The sequence below is a fragment of the Crocodylus siamensis genome, chromosome 2 (genome assembly GCF_052110815.1).
Source record: "Crocodylus siamensis isolate JL-2025a chromosome 2, ASM5211081v1, whole genome shotgun sequence".
NCBI lineage: Eukaryota > Metazoa > Chordata > Crocodylia > Crocodylidae > Crocodylus > Crocodylus siamensis.
This window is the reverse complement of record NC_143396.1, coordinates 271,611,208-271,636,222: the sequence shown is the minus strand read 5'-3', so window position 1 is coordinate 271,636,222 and position 25,015 is coordinate 271,611,208. Positions and strand designations below refer to the sequence as shown.

At 38.5% G+C, this 25,015-nt stretch overlaps 1 protein-coding gene across 6 annotated transcripts in view; it reads left to right on the top strand.

Moving 5' to 3' along the window:
* Positions 1 to 24,939, top strand: part of BCL11B (BCL11 transcription factor B) — a 102,836-nt gene extending 77,897 nt beyond the window's left edge. For all 6 annotated transcript variants that reach the window (XM_090033987.1, XM_090033983.1, XM_090033986.1 and 3 more), the window contains one exon: positions 17,601 to 24,939. In XM_090033987.1, the coding sequence (XP_089890113.1) occupies positions 17,601 to 19,615 (2,015 nt within the window). In that variant the 3' untranslated portion in view covers positions 19,616 to 24,939. The remainder of the gene's footprint in view (positions 1 to 17,600) is intronic.
* Positions 24,940 to 25,015: the final 76 nt, after the last annotated feature.

Below are 25,015 nucleotides of genomic sequence, written 5' to 3'. Positions count from 1 at the left end.
ATCGGGACCATGAGTAAGAAAAATGGAAGATACCTATTCAGCTATGCTGCTTACACTCTGCTAAGCTAGAATGGTTTATGGTAACGTATAAACACACTTTCAGATGATACAGTGCATTGGCAGGGTTCCCATTAAATCCCTTGGGAGATTTATGAATCTTGGGCTGTGCCTACACAAGACACTGACTACACAGTAGCCCGTGATTAGTGTGCAGTAGTGTTGTGTGTTAGGAAGCATGACGCAACGCTACTGTGCAGTAGTCACAACCTACTGCTCAGACAGCATCACAAAAGAGCTGTTTCTCGACATGACTGTGCAGTAACTCCAGTTACTGCGCAGTCATTTAGTACTTGTTTATACAAGTGCTTAATGACTGTGTGGTCAGTATCTTGTGTAGACATGGCCTAGTGTTAGGAACTTTTTCTGTTGATCAGGAAAATTTGTCAATTGTCACAGGCCCAATTGCTGTCCTTGCTACCTATACACATCAGACACTTGTAAACACTTATATTGCTCCTGCACTCATTGTCCAGCTCAGCTCTGCAGTCCAAAAGAGGCATTCCACACTTTGGCCTTCTTTTGTGTTTAAATGTGTTTTTCTTGCTACTATCTGCCACCAACTTGAGTTTTATCTTTGCAAAACTGGTATGTTACAGTGTATTAAGAGAGAAAATGTGTTCTTAGCTAAGTAACTGGCTCAGATGGACAAAGCAAGATGACCCAGAGTCAAAGCTGCCACTTAATCTTTTCTTCAGCCTGTTTCGTCTATCTGCTCCAAGGATCTTAAATCAGCGAGTGCTCTTGGACTCTGCTTCATCCTAGAACAACGGGGTTTACATGCTTCTTTCAGCTTTAGTTATACACTTTGAGCCAGATTCTACTCTCAGTTATATCACTGTAAATTCATTTCATTCAGGTGTTGCTGAGACCAGAATTTGATCCACGGTGGTACTTTAAACATTACTTCCTGCATTTAATTTCCTTTGGGTTTTGTTTAATTCAAGCTTAAAAAAATAATAATAATCCAGCATAGTGTATAATTCTGGGCACCTTGCTATTAGAAAGATGTTGGCAAATGGAGGTAATTTAAAGAAGAACAACAAAAATTGAGGGTTTGTTTCACTAGGAAGATAAAAAAACCTATGTGTGTATAAACTTCACTATAAAATGACTAAGGAGAGGGTAGACATGAATGTGATACAAGTCTTTGAGATCTGTTCTGTAAATATCTTTTAGTAAAGGAATATTTGAGGGTGGTACATCAGGGCTAAAGCTCCCATTCAGAAAAGCAACCCTGTTAGGGAGGGAATTTGAAATGAGAGTGACTGAAGCACATGCTTAAAATGATGTATGTGTCAATAAGATTTAGTGAATGGAGGCCCTAATGATGAAAAATTGGATATAATTCAGAAAGGGGAAGTTTGGGCTGAATGTTAAGAAAAGCTTGAAGTCCAGGAGTAAATATAGGTAGTAGGAACAGAGGCATAACTTAAAATTTTGGGGCATCTTTACACATGCTCCAGGCATGGGGTGGGGGGAGGGAGGGGAATGCTTTAATTAGAATGGCTCTTGGGAACTGCTCTATTTAAAGCATGCACAGCGTCTCATGTATTCAGTGTTGCACGCTTCAAAATGGTGGCAACGTTGCTTTAACTAAAGCTTGTTTGACAAGCTTTAGTTAAAACCAGGGTTCAAATTACACTTTGACTTTTGGCGGGGGTCTGTAAAAAAAAATTAGGCTGCCCATCATGATGCCCTAATAAAATTGGAGGATGCCCCAGGTTATGATTTTCAAATCTTATAGGGGGGCGCTTGTCTCTTATGGTGGGGCTCAGCCTCCCCAAGCTCCCCTGTAATTCAACCGTGGTTAAAGTGTCCCTGCCACCATTTTGAAGTGCGGGGATGCTGAATACACGAGACACTGAGGCTGCTGGATCATGCTAATTAGCATGCTCCAGCAGACCCGGCTCATTAAGCCCTCTCCAACGCACTGTAATTCCAGCACATCGGAGTATGCGTCCTGCACATCTACAGGAACCCTTGATGCCTTGGGTGGCACAGAGGGGGTGGGGTGAGCAAGTACTTACCTTCTTGTGCAGGGGCTACTGCAGTTGTGGTGATGGTGTGAGATATTGCTGACTCAGCACAAGCCCCCAAGCGTGGGCTGCTGCTATGACAGTGCCAGTGTAGGCTCCCTGATGACTACCATTCTGGTTTCCCTCTCTGAATCATCAGCTGGGACTGGTGCTCTGCTCTTCCACCCCCAGCCCAAACTTACTCTGCTGTGTAGAAATGTCTGAAGTAGGCCTGGCCAAACAGTTTCAAATTCCAACCTTTTCTTCTGGTGAAGAAGGATCTTATCTTCAAGACTTTTAGCAGATAGTGATGAAAGCCTCAGTGCTTGAGATATTTGAAAAAAGACTAGGAAATGTAGTAGCTTTCACAGCCAAAGGGCTGGACAGAACAACCTATATAGCATTTTTTTCACCGATATTAAATTTTCATAGGACAAATCTTTAAGTCCTTTGTCAGCTCTTACTTGAAGAAAACTCCCATATAATCAACAGGAATTCTGAATGAATAGGTCTTGGTAAAAACAGAGACCCTAATTCTGACACCTATACACTGGGTAGACTTTTGTTGTGGACCTGATTATGCTATCTTAACTTAGTTGGTGAGTAGTAAACTGCTGTGTGTGCAAGGAGGGAAGGGTCAGGCTGGTGAAAGTCTCATTGATATCAGCCTGGTGTTGAGAGGGACCTGAGGATTTGACTCCACGACGCTATTTAATTCTTTTTGGCTCTGTCAGTGGAAGTGGATGAAGCACTTAGGTCTGGCCTATACATTACGTTGTACCAGTTTAATTAACAGACATTGTCAACCTGTTCCATTAATTCAGTGCAGCTTTGTCTGTGAGTCCTCTTAAAACTGACAAAAACCTATCTTTCATTAGCTTAACTTCCCCCCTGTAAATTTACAGGGTAAACTACTGATGTAACAATTTTAAGCTAATATAAATAGTGTTTGCACTAGGTAAGATAAACCAGGTGAATGAAACTGGTTATAATTGTGACAACCCCCCAGATCTTCCCCTTCCACTGACAATCACATCAGGCTGGTGAGTCCTATGGACCTGATCTAATATAAATGGAATTTTTACCATGCAACTTTTATTACCTAAAATACCAATGAAACTAATGGGATTTTGGGTAGTAAAAATACTCTGGATGTGACATATAGTTTGGAATATAAATTCACCCAAAAAAATTAAGGAACAGGGGTTGCTATTTTACATATTCAATTGTGACTTAAGAAGGGGCCTGATCCTATGATGTACTGAATGCTCTTCAAGTTACCCTTGATTTCAGTGGGAGTTGAGGAGTGGTTAGCACAAGGCAGGAGACACTCGATGGCACACAGAACCTGGGCTTCAAAAGACACCATTAAGTTTCTCATGTATTTCAAAATCCATTGAGACGGAAAAAGAAGAACTGAAAAGTACCCCAGATACTCTACTTCAAGGACAAACATCTAGAGGAATTTATATTTTTCCAAAGGGAACAATTTTTGCTGTGGAGGTTGGCAAAAAGCATCAAGAACACAGGACACATTTAGATATGTTTTGACAATTCCTAGATCAAAAATGGCTGAACCTATTTAGATATTTTTTTCAATATATATGTTTTTAAAGTAGCTCAGGGCCGTCAACCTGTGTGGAATGTCTTGAGCTAAGGACATTGAAGACAGATGCAAAGCAAGGTTAGCAACAGAAATATTGTACTGTAGACATTTTAATTGCATTACTACTGCAGATGTTGCTATAATGCCGCACAAGGTACTGAGGGTCCAGTCCCCCTGTCCTCATGCAACAAAATACTCATTGACTTTTTTGAGAGTTTGGCTTGTGAAAAAACGGGCAGGGATTAAGCTTAAATCTTTTAATTCTCATGTATTTTAAAAACCTAGTGTATTAAGCCCTTTTGATGGCAATGATGGTTATTTAGTTTTCTGTCACCTTGGAAGTCAAGGTATGCTAAATAATTCCTTTATTTTTATTTAATTTAATGGAACAAAAAAGACACTTTAGAAAAGTGGAGGAAAGAGGAGGAGGTCAGATAAAAACAACTGCAATCTGATGTTCGTTTTTGTGGAGTTGATGGTTATTATTCCCAAAGAAAATAATGTCCTTTTTTATTTGCTTTTAACATTTTGCCCTTGGCATCTGTTCCATCCATTGTGGACTAACCTAGACTGTGTTCTGACAATGGGTTAAAGCGAGCACTTATTGAAAAGCATTCTTTACTTAATTACTTTTGCTTCTTCTGGAAGCTATTTTATTTTTTTTTATAATCACATGTTAATTGTGTATTAGCAGGCCTTTCTGATTAGTTGAAAACATAATGAAACCTTTGTAAACAATGGAGAGAAAGAGTGAGAGAGAGAGAAAGAGGGAGGGATAGAGAAAGGGGTAGAGAGGTGTGAAGTGGAGACAGTGCTGATGCTGAGGGAGTTTTTAAAGGCAGAAATAACATTAGTGCCTAGATGTCACACAAATTTGTACCTGGAAATTTGTTGTGTAATGATAACTTCCCTTGCCCAAATTCATCAACTAACAAACCTAACCAAAAAAGAGTGCAGGGTGACGCAAAGTGCTGTTAATCTCCAAAAGCAGGGAGTCAGAGACAGCAAGTGAGAATGTCAGGGGGGTGCAGGGCTGCAGCTGTCCAATATCAAGTCAGTGCTATTTGCAAAGCACATCATGAATAAGTATTTTGTTTATCTCCTTATCTCCATCTAAGGTAAAAAAGCTATGCTCACGTGTCTTGCTAATATTTCAGTGATACAAATTCCTCCAACTTTTATGTTGCATGCCTGTTCGATTTCAGCAGCTGAGTTCTCTCAATGCGCTCGGATCTCCCAATGACGTTGTGGAAAATCTGGATGTGCAAGGAAGGCAGAATGAGGATTCAGCTCGGTAACAGGTTAGGGAAGACTAGGTACCATTATCTCATCTCAGGATTCAGAACCAGAAAGAAACAAAAATAAAAAATCCGTTGTTCTTAGGACCTGATCCTGTGAAATGCTGAGCTCATTCAGTTCTGTTGACTTAAGTGAATCAGCAGAATCAGGCCTACTGACTGACTTCTCTCTCCCCCACCCTCTTTTTTCCCTTGGAAAGCTGCTGTGCAAACATATTTCGCATTGGTTATTAGTAAAAGGTCCATCCTCCGTTTGCAGCTCACAGTTTTGAAGGGGTAGAACAGCCCCCTCCCTGCTGCTGCTTTAAAGAGCCTGCACTGACAGGGATTTTGCAGCTCTCCGTGTGTTATTAGAAAACGTGTGGCTGGGATGGTTAAAATGGGAGTGCTACTGTATGCAAGAGCAATATTCACTGTAAGCTATCCAAGGAATTCCTGCCAAGGCAGTATATGAACAGCAGCCAAACAAAACACAGGCGCCTTTCCAGTGAAAACCAGCACACTTCTGCAAATAGAGGAAAAATTGACTTTCTGATTTGGAGTGTTTCTACAACTAAGAAGAATTACTACAGTGATTGTTCTAAAAATATTTTTAGGCAGCGCATTCTCAAAGGGATTGGGATGCTTAGCATTCCTTAATTATGCTTCTCGTAGGTGATCAATCTGGATTGTATAGAAATAAAATATGAAATTTGCAGGGGCTTTTTTTTTAGCCCATGTTGGCATTATTTTCTGCAGTCTTATAGCTGCATAAAACACTATATTTAAGGAGCAGAAATTGTATTTTTATCTTTGCACTTCAGGAAATATATTTGTGTATTAATCTTCTGCAGCTGCACTTGCATAGATCACATCTTAACTGCTTAATCTAGAGCAGCCCTGAGATCCTTGCCTCTGTAGCTAAACCTTTTGTGTAATTTGTAGCATTGTGATAGTATGTTTCCCTTAATAATTACACTTTTAATATTTCTGCTCATTCTTCTTCTTTTTTCACTCACTTTGGGATTTTCCCTTACAGGACTCAGAGTCCTGTAGGAGTCACTTAACTATAAGATGTGACTCTAGGCATTCTGGCATTCAAAAAATTTCCATAATGATGAAAATTGACTGGGATTCCACAAGTTTGTTTATTGCCAAAAATAAATAATGTATGTGTTCTTTTTTTTTTAAAACTGTTCTGCTAGTCTCAGCTACAGTTCCTACAAAGAAGCCTTAATAATAGAGCTTAAGAATACAGTCAGTTAACTAGACTGGGAGAGAGAAATAAGATAGATCTGCAAAGCGTCTCTCCCCACCCCTTTCTATAAAACAACCTGATATTGTATTAAGAAAAGAGCAAAATTGTTAAGGACTAATTTCAGCTATTGCATTCCCTGCAGCTCTCTTTGTGTATTTACTGAAGACAGAAAAAGGACTTCCCAGAGATGGCCCAAATTAACCCTTAATATAACTACAGTTTATAACAGGGATGAATAGGATCCTATACTCTGACCCTATAAAGTGGGTCAAATCCTTTCATTTAAATCAATGGCCTTGGTACCAAAAAATCCCCAATGTGAAACAACATCCCAATCCAAAATCTTCAGAGGTAAATGGAAAATCTCTCATTGGCTTTGATATCCTGAGATCAGACCACTGCATTTTTTTAATCTCTGCATTTAACTCCATAAATTCAGTGCACTACTTTGTATTTGTAACAAACGTCAGTTTATCCAAACTCATAAAATAAACCTTCTCAATCAGACAGCTTGATCCCGTGCTCCTTACACAGGCAAAACTTCTTTGGGAGTGAATGGGCATAGTTTAGACTACAGAATCAGAACCCACAGGCTCAAAATCTGCATTTGAAAGAATAATGGGGAAGGTTACAGAGGTACCCATCCAGTGCCTCAATTTTTCAGACTCCTTCCTGCAGGGGTATTGCTATGTGCACAGCCCTGTTTACCGTGAGCAGAATAAAGGTATACAAATGCTTTGTAAAAGTAATCGTTTCACCCTTGAATATACAACCCACTCCGTTCAAATTAGAACATTTAATTTGTGTGACATATGCCATATCAAGTCACAGCTATAGTGTTCTGCATCTTTAAACGTTGACTCATAACAGTGAAACCAGGTGAGGTCTGGCCTCAGGTGCTGGCTTTTGCATGCATTACTGAACAATTTTCAAGGCATGCAGATTGGGTGGTTGTAAGAGCAAAGAAAAAAAATACATGTTTAATACAACAATAGGAAGCTGAAGGAGGCAAGCATTGTGCATTCTCCAGCAGATGGTCAGTACAGTTCAGTCCTGATGCAGCCAGCCCTGCTCTTCCCAGTACTGGGTTTCTCTTATGCATACAGCCCCAGTTATGCCTAACTGAGAGATGGAGGTTGACAGCTGAGACCAGAAAACTCATTTCACTTGTAACCATAGTGGAATTGTGTGTCATTCATGGAGAGGGTCCCAGTGGAGGCAAAACCTGAGCGTGGAGGAATGGGCATTGGTGTACTCCAGTAGAGTGATGGATACTGGGATTATACCTCCCATTTTCTCCACCTACAGAACTAATTCCTATTTTACCTGGAAAAAAAATTACCCTTTTAAGAAAGGTTTGCACTAATCCTGTCCAGTGTAAATCCAGAGACTTCAGTTACCTGCTTCAGCTTCAAAACCAGATTCTTAGGAACCCAGGTATACCTCCATTTAAGTCATTGGAGTATTTTACAGGAGAATTAGGCCAAGGAGCTGTGCTGAAGGTATGTGGCTTCTGATCCCAATAAAGGCAATCTAATATAGGCAAAAAATATTGATATCTGTAAGGTTGGCCGCTGTGCCAGCCTTGTCAATTTTTTAAGTGACAGAGGATGTGCAGCTGAGAACGTTAGTGTTTTTGTTGGTGACAGTGTTGTGAATATTGTTTGAATTGTACTATGACAGTATTATCATTATTCTTTTGCAAAAAAGTATGGTGAGCGTGTTTGTGTGTGTGTGTGCATGCATGTGGATGGGGGTAGACAGAGGTTTTTTTTTTTTTTTAAATAGCACCTTTTTAGCATTTTGTACATATCAGCATCCTACCAGAGTGATTTGCTAATTACACTGGAAGATCCACTTTAAATTCAGGAATACTGAAACTTTGAAACTGTAACATTTTGACTAGCGAGAATGACCAGTCTTCTTTTCTGTTTTGCAGTGAGCTAGTTGAAGGAAGCTGGCATTGTCGCAGAGTGAAAGCTCTGCAGAAGTGCCGCAGGTTTTTCATATGGAAATGTGAAATAATGGGGTGATTAAATAGAGCTGTATATTAAAGTACATCTGACATTAGAATTAGCATAATGTGCTCTAGCCCTAGGCTGAGTACTTTATTTGCCATCTGCGTCGGACCAAAATCCCCTGGGGAAGCGCTAAAATATTCTGAATAAACTCAGCCCGAGTTCTTATTGAGAGTAAAATACCATTTGTGGCACGTCGTATTGATTCGTCTTAATTGCGGTGCAGAAAAGAACATTCAGTTGCTGATGACTTTTGTACTCTGTGACAAGTCGGCTGGAGTTATTCTAACACTGCAGTTGGTTAACCTGAACAGACTGTCGTGCTCAGAGAAGGAGAAAACGTTATCTTCAGCAGCATAAACTACAATATCATCTCCTGGCTTTACTTTTTCTTATCTTGTTGCAGTATCTTTTTTTTTGTGGATAAATTTAAAAATACAGCAGCCATTCTGAAGAAATGAGGAGTCAGTCCAAGGAAATTCAAATTCTCACCTAGTTATTTCCCAGCCTCCCCCATCCTCCCCACATACATATACATACTCCTAAAAAAATCTAGATATATCTGACCAGCTTTCATCTAAGGGAGTGAAAAATCAGTGGAACTTGTCCTTGAAGATCCATCTCCGGAACCATTAGTTCAAGAGATTTATTATGTATATTTTGTAAAAGCCACAGCTTCTCCTGTACTTAAGCCCACAGTCTTACTCTGTTGTAATGGTTTGATTTTTGTCAACTCTCCACTCAAATAGGTTGCTGAATACCTTTGAAAAAGTGCTTATAACATGCATAAAAGATAAATATTTCATCTGAAGGAAAATACTTTGATGCTCCATGCAATTCTGTAACATTCATAAGGTCCAGTTTTTACCCTATAATTGCCTATCATTATACACAATTTACATATTCAAACATTCTCTACAAACCTTAGTCTAGCATGTTTTTATTACAAATTCAGATCAAGGGAATAACCTTTAACTTCAGAGACAAATGAGACAAATTTACAAGTGCATGTCTGCTGTTTTCTTGTGTTTTATAAATCCCTGCAGACCTGAACACTTTTGCTATAACGCCACTCAGAACAATATACATATATTACTACTTGTTTGTAGTGCTTCAGTAATGAGTCCCCTTTGTATTAGATAACCTATATAATTCAGCATCTAGGCCCTCCATAACGTCAATTATCTCCTCATAGCTAAATGTACATTCCATTAAAACAAGATTTACAGCCTTTATAATACTTCTTAGGCTTGAACGTGGAGATTTTGTGGATTTAAAGAAGCAGAGACGGGAGTTAGCATTCGTTAAAGAAGTAATGAATTAAAACAAAAATGCTATTTCATTTACTAGCTATGAATAGACACCTAATACCCTCAAGAAATAGATGCAATAAAACAGGCAGAAGTAGCTAAGGAAAAAAAATAACGTAAAATTTGTTTTTACCCTTTGGCTTTTTTTATTGTTCTCTAATTTACTCTTTATTTTTCCATTAAATGACATGGACAATTTCCTTTATGTCTCCCCCTTAAAGTTCCTGTTCAGATTACTGGCCTCACGGTTCCTGTCTGTAAGATCAGAAAATAGCACCTCAGAAAAGTCTGCTGGAAAAAAAGCACTTGCCAGTTTTCAAACAAATCTAGTGTATGGGAAACAGATTTAAAGGGAAGCTGCTGGCATATTCCATATGTTGTAGAAAAGACTGACATTATTTCAAATGCATTTGAATGCCTTATGCAAAGAAAAGGCCTAAAAATGTCCTTGAAAAGTACAGTGGTTTTCAATGAATGCTATAAATGGGATACTATATATAAACCCACCAACCATCGGTAGTCCTATGACTTTTTCATCTCACTAATGGGTACATTTTTTCCATCCACTATTAAGTCCCCATTTTTACTGATGATTTTTGCCTATTTTATAGGCCATATTTCTGAAGCATCCGTACACCTTCTGTTAACTGGCACATAAGGTTCATAGAACTGAGATGCTAAACGTGGAGTCAGTTGAAACTGTTGTATCACAAAGGGCTAATTTAAAAGTTAACTCATTCACTATTGATCTTTTAATATTGATTTTCCTGTTCCCTCCTTAGCTTTCACACCTCTTCCTTTCTCTTTTTTATAAATTGCTTTGTATTTTACAGTTTAACACCAATTAGAAAAATGTGTTCAGAGTTGACAAACAGGCTTTCATCTTCTATTGTATATAGTGCTTCTGGTTCAGAAGCTGGTATGGCGAGTTGCCCTTTTTTCCATGCATTTTTAATTTCTTTCATGATGTTAAAAAGGTAAGAATGTTACTTAGACTTATAGGTGCTGAACACTACAAGCTTCTTTAAGTTGCCACAAGTTGGGTGCCCAAAAACTGAGGAGCCCCAAATCACTGGTCCCTTTGAAATGCTTCAAAGAATCCTTCTGCCACAATGAGATGGCCTAAATTAAGCTGGAATATGCACTGGGTTTGGGCACAAATTTGAAATTTGATTAGAGTACAATTAAAACAAGGCATCATAGAATCAGCTTGGGCTCTTATAAATGTTCCCATTTGATAGAAGCAGATTATCTTCTGTGTATTCTTATGGTTAAAAAAAAATCAGAATCTTTTCCAATCATATTAGAATACTGATTATTAATAACGATCCTGGTTATTACAGTAATGTCCAAGGATCTGCGAAGAATGGGGCCCTATTGTGCCAGGCACTGTTGCAAGGAGTAGTGGATGGTCTCTACCCTGAGGAATTTACAGCTTTTCAAGCAAGACAGACACACAATGAGGGAGGTGTACCTAACCACCAATGTGAACAACATGATGGCAGCATGCAGGTTTCATGGTCATGTTCTTCGTCTGATTTATTTAGTGGGGAATAAGCAAAATAGGAAGGTAGGTGAAGGGACAGGGGATATTGAGGTGAGAGGAGAGGGCTGGGAAGAAGAGGATGAGTGGGCAGATGAGGAATGTAGGTTGAGGAAGCAATTATGAAAGCAAAGGAGAGAGATAAATTTGCAGCCTATTTCTACTCACTCCTCTCTTTTTCCATCCACCCGTATTATGTCCCCTTCCTCTTCTCAAAATCTATTTGATCCTTTCAATTCCCATGCCTCATTCTTCCCTTTCTTTCCCAGAATTTTGCTCTCAGAATCCTTCCCTCATTCCTTTTCTGTGGCCTTCAGCAAGCACCTCAGTGTGTTTGAATCCCTACTTGTCATGGAGTGAGCGCACTAATAGGTACTTTTCACCATATAGAGGGATGATGTATTCAAGCCCCACAAATGTTGAAGCTTTCCTATCATACATATACTCCACCTCCTACTTCAAGTGCTCACAAGATCTGGGCTTGCTGGTCCAGAAGAATGTTAAACCTGATGCAGTCCAGGATGGACTTCAGCAAAGCAAGTGGGTTGGATAAGAGAAGGAATAGAGGAAGAGGATATTTATCTGAGTGAGTGGAAAACTGGATGGTTCAAAGAAGTAGTCTTTGCCAAACAAGCAGATCATAAAAAACAACTTTGTTTCCAGTTGGTGGCTGCTTTGTGGCATATATGAAATGAGTTGGGTGTTTCAGTCCATTTTTCAACACATACATATGTGTAGGTATGAAGATGGCATTATTTATTAATAACTAGAGATCTATATCCTTTCAGAACAAGGCTGGCATTGATCAAAGTTAAGCTCTATTAATTGCCACTCATCTAACGATGAGCACGAAGCTCAGTTTCTTTGTGCCTCAGTTCCCCATCTCTGAGACAGGGATACCTCTGTTTCCCCACATTACTCTGATATAGAGAGGAGAAAATTAATAATGCATGTGAGTTTCTTAAGCACTATAGTGATGGACCATAAAAGCAAATAGATAATATTTTTGTTTCTTTTTAATTGATAACACAGGTTTTGAAACCATTCTGGTAGAAAGATAATAAGGGCAAAATGGACCAACCCATCTTGCATATTTCTTTTGAATGCCACGTGGTTAGTCACACTTCAGACCCATGAGAATGATTTGGCCCTGGTCTAGATGACCTGTAAAACGCTATACACCCATAGATCTTGTTCACTGTGAAACACTAAATCTTTCTTGTATTTAATGCTCTTCTCTTTAATGTCAGCTGGTCTTATGAGGAGACTTGTTAAACTAGTGATCTCAATTATGGCATTTTAATTTAATAATAATTCAATTAAAGTTGTGTTTTTTATTGAGCATCTACGGTACCTTTATTGGTATTATTAGAGTAACCAACATAATAAGAAGGAGTAATTATTTAAATGCTCATTAAAAAAAACTGGTGGTGGGAGGGAGGGGTAACTTTGGTGGAAAAATTGTGGAAATCTGATACATGTCTGCTCTTGGGTGTTACAATAAAAGATGTCCTTTCTTTAAAGCTTGCAAGTTTCTATTTTTCCTGAACTTCTAATGCTGCAAAATTCCTTACATTTTTATTCTGGCTGTTGTAATTCTGTAAAGTGAACCAGAAACATTAGCTGGAATGTATTGCTAGAGGTAAAGAATGGCAGAAGTTATGTGGCCCTAACTGAGTATACACTTCAGTCCTGTGTGGGGGTTATGGGTGGGTGATTAAAAGCAGGGAGTTTATTCTCTGTTACAGTTAATGGAATTATTCAGGCATGCTGAGCAGAGGATCCATAAGGCATAGAATATCACTATACCACTTCCCAAACAGATAATAGGGAATTTTTTACAGTTCTTATTACACTGTAATTGCTGTTTTATTTCATATAGTAACCTAAGATATTTAGGGGGAAATTTGTCCCCGATGCAAAGGGTGGGTCTATATAGAAAGGGTGTGGGTTGACTGCAGTTGGGAGGGGTTCAGACTCACAGAATTGCTATAAACAAGCCTTTAGGAGTCAGGTCAGGGGATCTATGATTATGGACATGTAGTGGAATAGCCAGGAATAGCCACAAAGCCAAATTAATTTTGGTTTGAGTTGGGTACTGGGCAGAAGCTGGTGGAATTTACCTACCTGTTCTTGCTTTGTCCCCAGTATAAAGCCAAAATTAATAGGGAGGGCTGAATTTAGCTGTGTTTTGTACCAGCTACTAAAACAGAAAAAAAGCTTATTATTGTTTTGACATTTAGAATGAAACATAATCAGTCAAATAGCAGTAGTGGGAGCAAATGTTAATATTTCTGGAAAAGACCACCTTTTGTTACAATATGCAGAAGAGACAGAAGTGTTCACTAAATTCACAGTTTATAATTACCTATGGAGGGAAAGGATATCTGATACCAGGGAGCTCTTTAATCTAGCAGACAGAGACATAACAAGATTCAGTGGCTGGAAGTTGAACTCAGCAAAGTTCACACTTGAAATAGGACACAATTTTTTAATAACGTGGATAATCAACCATTGGAACAGACTACAAGGGGCAAGGTGGATTCTCTGTCACTAAGAGTCTCTAAATGAAGATTGGGTATATATCTAAAAGATGCAAGTGAGTTCAACCACAGGCTTTTGGACTAGATGTAAAAATTACTGGGTGAGATCTATAGCCTGTGTGGTACATGGGCCAGACTGGATAGTGATGATGGTTTCTTTTGGCTTTAAAAATCCATTCATTCATGAATCTATCTATCTATCTATCTATCCTGTGCACACCTGTCCCAGGTCTGTCATTTAGTCTAAATTTTACAGGTACTAGTCCAATATTTTGGACTTTTGTTTCACCTTTTAAATGAACACACAAATAAATACCTGCCAATAAAACCGCCAACCTGAAGAAGCCATTGAAGTCAAGCATTTTGCCTCTTTAAACCTGCCAGGGTTCATACAAACTAGTTTAAAAATCCTTTACTTGAAACCCATTCAGCAAAGACTCAGCATGTGCTTACTTTTAAGCACATGAATAATCCCATCACTGTTCAGTAAAGCACTTCGGTGCATGATTAAATTTCACCAGCTTCAGGGGGGATTATTCACATGCTTAAAGTTAAGCACATGCTTATGTAACGAATACATGGCATAGCCACTGTAGCTAGTTGTTATAAAGTGGTTAGACTTCTGCGTGGCTGGCAAAGGATTATGGTAGCTATATATCAAAAGTGGCCTATAACAAAGAGTTTTATAGCACAGGTGCACTGCATTATTAAATATAAGGATCATTTTTGAGCAATACATGACTGTTTCTGGGCAAGTTTAAAATATTTAGCAAGTTTTAGAATATAAAAATGTTCAGAGTGGATCTTCAAAGACTTTTTGACATTGTTCTGTTCTTAAAAGTGAGCATCTACACTGCTCAGGGCAACTTCTAGGCAAGATAACCATGAAGTGATAATATGGAAATGAACATTTTATTTTATTTTTTATTTTTTTAAAGGAGAGTCTAGGGAGAGTCTTTGAGGGTTATGAAAGCAAAAAAAAATAAAAAAAAAAAATGAAGCTGTCAGAGCCTTGGTAGCCAAGTAGCCTGCAGTCAATTTTGCCATTGTGTAGGGTCTCTTGAACAGGAGACTTTAGGGGCATAAAAGCTAAATAAAACAAAAAGAGAGAGAATACTGTTCCTGTTATGAGTGATAGCTCGTAAATTTTGTGTCAGTAATAAATACTAATTTGCTTTTAAAAAAGAAAACTAAACAGGGGTGAGTTTTACTTTCTTTACTTTAAAAAAAGCTAAACGGGAAAGGGGTTTACTTTCCTCATCTGAAGATTGTGGATGGGAAGTTTTGGAGAATGAAGCAAAACATCTGATTTTCATAGAACATGTAGTAGCAAGCATCTAGCCAGCTGCCATTTTGAGGCTAATTTTTTTAATCAGCCATTTCAGTTTTAGATTGGTCTTCATCCTTAGCTGGCTCAGGGATTCTTTTTCTTACGAATGTGCCTTCTCTGAAGTAAACCTTTTTTTAAACCACAGCTGTTTTTTTTGGTCATGCTTTGACCTAGGTGAACAGGTTTCTGGGACTACCCCTGCAAACATTTGGGCAAAAAAGGGGAAAATAGCAAAAGACATGCTGTAATTAAAAATGAAGAAATCAAACAGCTATGGGTAATAAATCGATTAATTAGAGTGGATAAAATGAAGGTGAAGGGTGCCAAGCGCTCTCAAATTTGAAGACAGATGACCTTGTAAGATGCTGCACTTCATTTGCTATTAGATCATACTTCAGAAGGGGCTTTATTAAAGTCTATTCTAGGGTGAGCTGAGGTAAAACATATTGTTAAAAAAAAGCTTTTGACAGAATATGTTATATACTTTAGTCTGCTTCAGTGATTTCTGTCACTTTTTATACTGCGCTTGTTACTGTGCAAGCAAAATTAAGGGTCTAGACATTTTCATCATATTTCTATAAGAAACAGAAATTTAAATATTTGAAGTAATAATGAGAGCATTTACTATTGCTTCTGTTTCAGAGCTGAAATAAAAACCCCCAATAACTGCCTCAGTGCTAAGTAGATTTTAAGGGATACAGTACCTCCTCCATTCAGTATGTGTGTATGTCCCTTAATGTCATTAGTGGATAGGCATTACAATGAAAATATGGCTTCTCATTTTTTTTGCCATAGCTGTAGTTAGAGATTAATCACAGAAGTTGAGCATACTATTTAGTTGCCTCCCTTCACAACACAAAATACATGCCTATGCAATAAAAATAAGTCAGTCAAACAAAAAGAGCTTGCTGCATTGCATTCAGGCTTTGCTTTTGGTCAGGGGCCTGATACTCTGCAACATCTACTTAGATCAGTTAAATCAGTGGGAGGGCTTCTGCACACAACGTTATAAATATACAAATGATGGTGATGATGGTAGGTAGGTAGATAGTTAGAGAGCCTCATCACTGTATTGCCCATCTATTTGTGTCTAATCATTTCCCATCTTCCTTCTGTCTAAGGTTTCTTCAGTGGCAGCTACTTCTGTAGACAGCTACGTTAATCTGAAGTCAAATAGAAGGCAGGGTACATTTGTACTTTGCAGACTAACCAAAGTATATTATATATATATATACATATATATATATAGCACAAGCTTGCATGGGGTGAAGCTCACTGCATCACATGCTGTAAGCAACTTCTATAAGCAACTAGAAAAGTGGAATTAAATCTGTAGTCAGCACTCTTTTTGTGCTGTTTTAACTTCAGGTTTCTTGGTTCCTGTGAGCTGTTTAGCCTTAAAAACACAGTTTTGATAGTACAGTTTATTTATGTATAAACTCTTTGTTTCCAAGTATAATGCTTGAGCAACAGGCTTTGGCAAACCTCAGTACCAACAACTAGAGGTAGGTTGTTCAGCTTCAGATCTGCACCCCAGCAGAGTGGGGATTTGGGTTTTTGTTCAGTCCATTATACACATAGGGCCCAGAAAGGAGGTAGGGTCCTGGTTCTGAAATGTGTTTATGAATTTATCAAGGATAGATTTGCACAGAGCCACTAATAAGAAAAAAAAATGAAGCTAAGAAATAATGTATATTGTGTACAGGGTCGGAATTCTTTAGCTAGCAAAATTATGACTGTAATACAGACTTGTCCACACCTGTCTTTTTTGTAAAGCTGAATCAAGGTTAAAGGAATGCTTTCTACCTTTCTACAGTTGTTCAAATAGGCTACAAATGCAAATACAAGCCCATGTTTTTGGCTCTGGTTACCACTTCTGCTTTGGAGGGCAGGCTCAGGCTCAGAGATTCTTGGGACTGAGTTCAAGCGCTGCCCGGCATTTGTTACTGTTAATTGCAACTGTGCTGTTGGCTTTGATTACCGGATATTTCATTTGAGTGGCTTCTTGGTGTTTTGGCAAAGGGAATGTAAAAATGGTTTATTCAGGGGTATGTTTTCCAAGCTCCTGTTGACTTTAATGGGACTTGTGCAGCTAAATACCCACGTACTGTTTGAAAAATGTAAGGGACAGCATGACTGAAGCATGAATGAATTAAATACGGCAAAGATCTGGGGAGACTGCTGCGTGAAGTATATAAAAATATAAAATTAAAGAGTGAAATGATACTGAAGCTTATTCAGGTACTAGAAAAGAGATTTACCTACTGCATAACATTTTACTTCAATTTTACACATAGCTTTCAATCCTTTGAAACAAATACCTAGAAACAAATATATGAAAGGAGCATGATCCTGATATGCCACGAAATGTTTCATATGATAATCAGAGTATATAAAGGTATACATAGAGAAAATACGTGTGCACATGTAATGTTTATCATACATGTTAACTGAATAAGCAGGCTGAAGAAATGTGCTGTAGTGTTCAATTTTGTATTAGTCAGTAGGTTGCAATTAAGCCCCCACTTCCTGAAATGCCAAGGAGTAAATCTATTAACAAAATAAAGTGCATGCTAATGGTATTTAAACATTCTCCACTGTATTGTTTTTTGAGTGTTCTCTCTTTTTTTTCTCTTATAGGTAAAGATGAGCCTTCAAGCTATATTTGCACAACATGCAAGCAGCCTTTTAATAGCGCTTGGTTCTTGCTTCAGCATGCCCAGAACACACATGGATTCCGCATCTACCTGGAAACAAGCCCTTCAAACAGTTCCCTTACTCCACGCATCACCATCCCTCCTCCTCTGGGACCAGAGACTGTTGCACAGTCCCCGCTGATGAATTTCCTTGGAGACAACAACCCTTTTAATCTTTTAAGGATGACAGGACCCATCCTGCGTGATCATCCTGGCTTTGGTGAGGGTCGGCTCCCTAACACACCGCCACTGTTCAGCCCACCGCCTCGTCATCATCTGGATCCACATCGCCTTAGTGCCGAAGAAATGGGGTTAGTCGCCCAGCATCCCAGTGCCTTTGACAGAGTTATGCGTTTAAACCCCATGGCAATTGAATCCCCAGCGATGGATTTCTCCAGAAGGCTTCGAGAACTGGCAGGAAATAATTCCACTCCTCCTCCAGTCTCACCAAATCGCACCAACCCTATGCATCGCTTGTTGAATCCTTTCCAGCCAAGCCCTAAATCACCTTTTTTGAGTACCCCACCATTACCACCAATGCCCCCGAGCAGCACTACGCCTCCCCAACCTCAGGCTAAGAGTAAGTCCTGTGAATTCTGTGGAAAAACATTCAAGTTCCAGAGTAATCTTATTGTACACCGACGTAGTCATACAGGAGAGAAGCCCTACAAATGTCAACTCTGTGACCATGCTTGCTCCCAAGCCAGCAAGCTAAAACGTCATATGAAAACACATATGCACAAAGCTGGTTCCATGACAGGCAGGTCAGATGATGGACTGTCCACCACAAGTTCTCCTGAGCCAGGCACAAGTGAGCTCACTGGAGAGGGGCTAAAATCCAGTGAAACAGATTTCAGGAATGAGAGTGATCCCTCCTTGGGCCATGACAATGAAGAGGAAGAGGAGGAAGAGGAGGAGGAAGAGGAGCTTGAAAATGAGAGCAGGCCAGAGTCAAGTTTCAGCATGGACTCAGAACTGAGTCGTAACCGAGAGAATGGTTCCAAGTCGCTACCAGATGAAAAAACCCTTGTCCTTGGAAAAGTTATAGAGAATGTAAGTCTCGGTGCCATCCAGCAATACAATGACATGCTAGCTGAAAAGCAGAAAAGGGGTAGTAGCTTCATGAAAAGGTCTTCTGACCAACGAGATCTGTGTCCCCGAGACCTCTGTCAGAGAGATACAGGTGATGAAGACTCAGTGGCAGGAGAACTTGACCGCACTGAGGAAGGGACAGTCAATGGAAGAAACTTTGGCCCAGGCGAGCCCTTCCCAGGCTTGTTCCCTCGCAAGCCAACACCTATTACAAGCCCCAGTTTAAACAATTCGTCTAAAAGAATAAAGGTAGAGAAAGATTTGGACTTACCACCAGCAACGATAATACCTTCTGAAAATGTTTACTCCCAGTGGCTGGTAGGGTATGCAGCATCAAGGCACTTCATGAAGGATCCGTTTCTAGGATTCACAGACTCCCGACAATCCCCCTTTGCAACTTCTTCTGAACACTCTTCAGAGAACGGAAGCCTGCGTTTCTCCACGCCGCCAGGGGACATGCTGGATGGGGGTCTCTCAGGGCGCAGTGGGACAGCAAGCGGAGGCAGCACTCCCCACATCAGCGGACCCGGTCCCGGTCGACCCAGTTCAAAGGAAGGGCGGCGGAGTGATACATGTGAGTACTGTGGCAAGGTCTTTAAGAACTGCAGCAATTTAACAGTGCATCGTCGGAGCCACACTGGAGAGCGGCCTTACAAATGCGAGCTCTGCAACTATGCATGTGCCCAGAGCAGTAAGCTGACGCGCCATATGAAAACGCATGGCCAGATAGGGAAAGAGGTCTACCGCTGCGACATTTGCCAGATGCCCTTCAGTGTTTACAGCACCCTGGAGAAACACATGAAAAAGTGGCACGGAGAACATTTGCTGACAAATGACGTCAAAATTGAGCAGGCAGAAAGAAGCTAAGGCCCCCATTAGGTTAAATCAGGGGTCTAGGTAACATTTAATTTGTACAGTTTAACTATTTGCCAACTGAGAAAAGCTGACCTAACTTGCCTCCATAAACATAACTTAGCATAACTAAGGTAGGTGCCAGACCTTGGCACTTAAATATAACCTGTGTCTACAAAGTTCTATTAAACACGAGGGTTGATTAAGGCAGTAAAAATTGTGGAGCCTTTTAACTGTGCAATAATTTCTGTATTTATTGGGTTTTTGTAATTTTTTGGCATGTGCAGGTACTTTTTTTTATTCTTTCTGTTTAAATTTCTTTTAAAATTTTGTTGGGTATCCCTTTTTAATTTTACCCTGTAGTAGCCTGAGATTACTTGCATTGTAGGAGAGAAACATATCTTTTTAAATTATAATTTTTGGGCCGCTGCTTTGTTGAAATTTAAGCTAAGCATGTGTAATTTCTTGTGAAGAAGCCAATGTTTTAACTGAGCTCTGTCTTTTTTTTTCCTTTCTTCTTCTTTTTAAACAACCTTGGAGATTAGGGAAAATAAAATTGTACAGCGAATAACAATCTTTAAAATTAGCACTTTCTTTTGGAATTGGATCTGATATGTAGCACTGACGATGTCGCTAAAGATAGAGGCCTTTTCTATGTAGATTTCACCATTAAAGTTATGTCAACTTAAAAGACATGGATGCAGGGATTTTCTGAAGGCAGCTACATAAGAAAACCTATTGTATTAATTGTGCATTATTAGGAGATAGTTTCCTCTGGTTGTTAAGGATAAGCCACCATTTTGTCACTTGTTTTAGGATCAGTAATTAAGATATCTGAACGATCCACCCCCACAGGCTGTAATAATACTTTAAAGGTATCGTGATATTTTTTTCAGACCTTGGATGAAATAAATGCCAACCTTTTTGTTTACCACACATTCAAAAGTCTAATTGAGTTCAGGACATCTGTAAATATCTCTTACTTAGCCAAGTAGCCCATCGCTACTAGAATTGCTGTTGTTAAGGCAACGATCGCAAGAGTGAAGTGGTACTTTCTCAGTCCAAGAAACTAGAGTCTGTCAGGTATTTGGGTAGTGAATATAAAGTATTAGGAATATCTCCTATAATGTACAATAATATTATTGTAAGGAAGAGAAAAATATAGTCAGGTTCCTGCATTGGCCTGATTCTGTTCCCAGTGAAGTCAGTGAGCGTTTCCCCGTTGATTCAGGTGGGAACAGGATGGAGCCCCACATATTATAGCGAAGAAAATACAAAAACAAAAAACCATACCTGCTCTTTTTTTCCAATTATTTTATGTTTTAGCCTATTAGGACTAATAATAACAAACAGTGGACAATTAAGGTTAGATATTTGAATTATGTTGACCCGCACTTTAAAGTTTATGTTTGTGTTTAAGAGAAAATGGCTTCTCAACAAGAAATTACCTCAGAATCTTCTACTTGGCCCAAAGGTGGGTTAAACTGTAAGGGAACAGCTGAGATTAAGTGTCAGTGTTGCTAAGCATGGCATTCACAATACTGGCACTATAAAGAAAAATAAAATAAAAATAATTTATTGGACAGTTTTTCTACTGCCATTCAATTTGACGTGAGTGCCTTGAAAACTGATCTTCCTATTTGAGTCTCTTGAGACAAATGCAAAACATTTTTGTGAAATGAAAAGACTTTAAAAAAAAAGTAAAAACAAGAAAAGTACATTCTTTAGAAAAAAAGAGCCACATTTACTTAAAAATTACTGGTTGAAGATAGTGGACATGAAAATGCCATAAGACCCAATCAAATGAAGATGTATACCCAGCACAACTTCGGACATCCATTAGCTGAATTATTCTCAGCCTTTTTTTTTTTTTCAGGACAACGCTGCTTAGGAAACGGAATGGAAATGATTTACTGCTGAATTAAAACTCAAATGACACAAATTACAAGTTGTTATCATTGAATGAGAAAAAACAATTCAGGAACAACGGCTAATTTTTTTTTAAAGTTAAATTTAGTGCACTCTGTCTTAAAATACGTTTACAGTATTGAATACATACAAGGGTAAAAAAATTGTGTGTATGTGTGTTTGAGCAATCTTTTTTTTTTTTCAAAGTTTGCTTAATAGGTTATTAAAAATGCCATAATGGCCATGTGTATATTGTTTTCTTTTGGTGACGGGGTTTTAGTATATATTATATATATTAAAATTTCTTGATTACTGTAAAAGTGGACCAGTATTTGTAATAATGGAGAATGCCTGGGCATTTTACAAAACCAGAAAGAAAAAAAAAAACTTTTCTTTTTTCCTTGAAAATGTTGCAGTAAAATTTAAATGGTGGGTCTATAAATTTGTTCTTGTCACTGTAACTGTAAAGTCTTGAGTTTTAGTAAATTTTTTTCTGCCTTGGGTGTTGAATTTTTATTTCAAAAAATGTATAGAAACTTGTATTTGGGGATTAAAAGGTGATTGCTACACCATGTAGAAAAAGTATGTAGAAAAAAGTGCTTAATATTGTTATTGCTTTGCAGAAAAAAAATCACGTTTCTGACCTGTACCTATTTTTCTCTTTTTTTCCCCCCCCCCTTCTGGAATGGATATTGATATTGGTTGATTCATATGATGTAGGCACTTGCTGTATTTTTACTGAAGCTTGTAATTTTTTAACTGTACGCTTGTCCTTTTAAAGGGATTTAATGTACCTTTTTGTTAGTGAATTTGGAAATAAAAATAAAAACAAAACAAACAGGCTGCCATAATATATTTTTTTAATTTGGCAGGATAAAATATTGCAAAAATAAAAAAAAATTTGTATGTGAAGTCCTTATTGTACAGGAAGAAAAGGGGTTGTTAGACGACCTTTGAGTAAAAGAAACAAAACAAAAGAATTAAGTGCTTTTTAATTTTCTTTTGTTTTTCATTTTTTTTTTTGTTCACAAATAATTTTCGTTGTATATATTTTTTTTGTCAGAAATAGCCTACAAAAAAGTGCTGTTCCCACAGGGCTCTAATAATTTTGATGTTGCCTGGACCCTTTGCCTCAAGGCTTTATCAGGTATGGTTGAACCAGGCTGGTTGGTTATTGCCTATTTATGTTACATGAAATCCAGTTTCTTTAAAAATGTTAGAAATAACATTCCACAGATTTCCCCTTCAAGAGAGAGAGAGAGAGAGAATGAGAGGAGATTCCCCGCATTACAAATGATAAGATGTTTAGAGCATCTTATATCATATCACCACCTCCCACTCACTTCCTCCCTGAGTCAGTGGCCTCTAGAGTAAGGTGATTTTTCTCTTAAAAAGTGAGAGCAGTTGCATCCATTTTGACACAAGTCAAGTGATCTGCTGTTGGTACAGTTTTAATTGGATTGAAATAAAATTGGTCCAGGCACAGCCTTCCTTTTCCCTGTCAGAACAGGACCTATTCCATGTACAGGTCTTGCCAGTCCATGTTATTATCTGCTTTGCTGCTGTTCACTTTTAATTGTACATTCCATAAATTTCTGAATGTTTGAAGACTGGGATGAAATTCTGTACCTTTTGATTTTTCTCTTTTCAGTTCTCGCCGTCTCTCTCTTTTTGGTTGGAAGGGGAAGGACAAATAGCAGAAGTGATAGTCATAAAATCGTAGGAAATTTGGGCTGGACAGGACCTCCAGAGGTCATCTAGTCTAGCCTTCTGTGCAAGGCAGAATCACCTCTCTATCTTGTCCTCAAAAAACATCCGTCTAACCTTTATGAAAAACGTCCAGTGATGGAGATTCCACAACCTCTGTACATAATCTGTTCCAGCATTTAACCACTCTCAGAGTTAAAAATCTTGTCCTCATATTCAGCCTAAATCTTCTGTATTGCAAATTAAGACCATGACATTTTGTCCTGACTTCTCTGGACACAGAGAACTGCCATCCTCTTTATGACAATTATGACAGTCTGTTTTACATTTTAAAGTGGCGAAGCAGAAGAAAACGGTTAACGTGGTTTCAGGAAAAGGTGGTAAGAAACACCATGCCAAATTTTTCCTTCACTTTTGTCTGTGCAGTACTGCTAAAGCCATTAAGGTGGCATGTGCGTAGATGAAAGCAGAATTTGGTTCAGCTGTCTTGCAAACACCTCCTTGCTCGACTCTACCCTAAGATTTTTTGGCAAAGGTTTGAGCTCAGGTATTCTGGTGTAAATCAGTCAGAAGGGGTTCATCTGATTTCTTCCTGATTTACTCCAGTGTAATTGAGATCGGACTAAGGTCCCTGAAAGGCATATTCTATTTCTTAGTGAAAATTCTTGTTGCTTTTACACTTGTGTGAATCTAGAGCAATTTCATGGAATTCACTGAGTATACACTGGGGCAATCAAGATCAATTTAACCCTCCGTTTTCAGACCACTTCCTTGAAAGATAGAGTTCACCTTTCATTTTAAAGCAAATTGCTTGGGAGCACCAATAGCCCTATTGTTTTTAATTAACCAGCAGTTAACACCAGCAATTGTCTAGTCACATGATATAAATCACTGACAAACTAACAGTAAGTTGCCCAAAAAGCACAAGGATTGTGTTACTACAGACTAATGATGATGGAATAACCCCCTTCTTTCTGCTCAGAAGAACATACTTTATTAGGCCATAAGCACAATGTAACATAGACATATAATTATGCTGCCATATTTATTTTCCCAGTTAAAAGAAATATTAAGTTGAAATTCCAGTGTGTCAAATCTGGCTGCCATTGAAGTCAAAACTTGAACTGGCTTCCATGGCAGAAAGACTGGGCCCATCATCTCACCCAAGAAATGGGAATACTGCTATTATAGAAGAGGGTCAAAAATCAGCATTTCATCCCAGTCCTGAGTAAAAGACAGTCCAAGGTTTTGTTTATCACAGGCAAACTCATTTTTATGGTGCTCTTTGTATTTTAGAACTGCAAAGCAAAGTAACGTTGATTTAAGTTGTTTGCATTTGTACCGGCAAGGCAAAATATTTTTATTACCTTTTTCTATTACTTATTGTATGAGCTTTTTGTTGTTTACTTGGAGGTTTTGTCTTTTACTACAAGTTTGGAACTATTTATTATTGCTTGGTATTTGTGCTCTGTTTAAAAAACGAGCACTTTTTTTTTATTATGGATAAAATGTTGAGATGGCTGGAGGTCATTTCAATATGGCTTAGTGAAATATTTATTGTTCCTTTTATTCTCTGTACAAGATTTTTGGCCTCTTTTTTCCCTTATTGTCACAATGTTGAGTTCAGCATGTGTCTACCATTTCATTTGTACGCTCGTTCAAAACAACGTTTGTTCCAGTTTCAAGTTATAAAAATAAATTGGACATTTGACTTGATCTCCAAATCTTGTCTTTCCTGTTTATTTTAAATTTGGGGGGACTGAAAGCCTGAAGGATCAATATGGTTTACAAGACTTATAG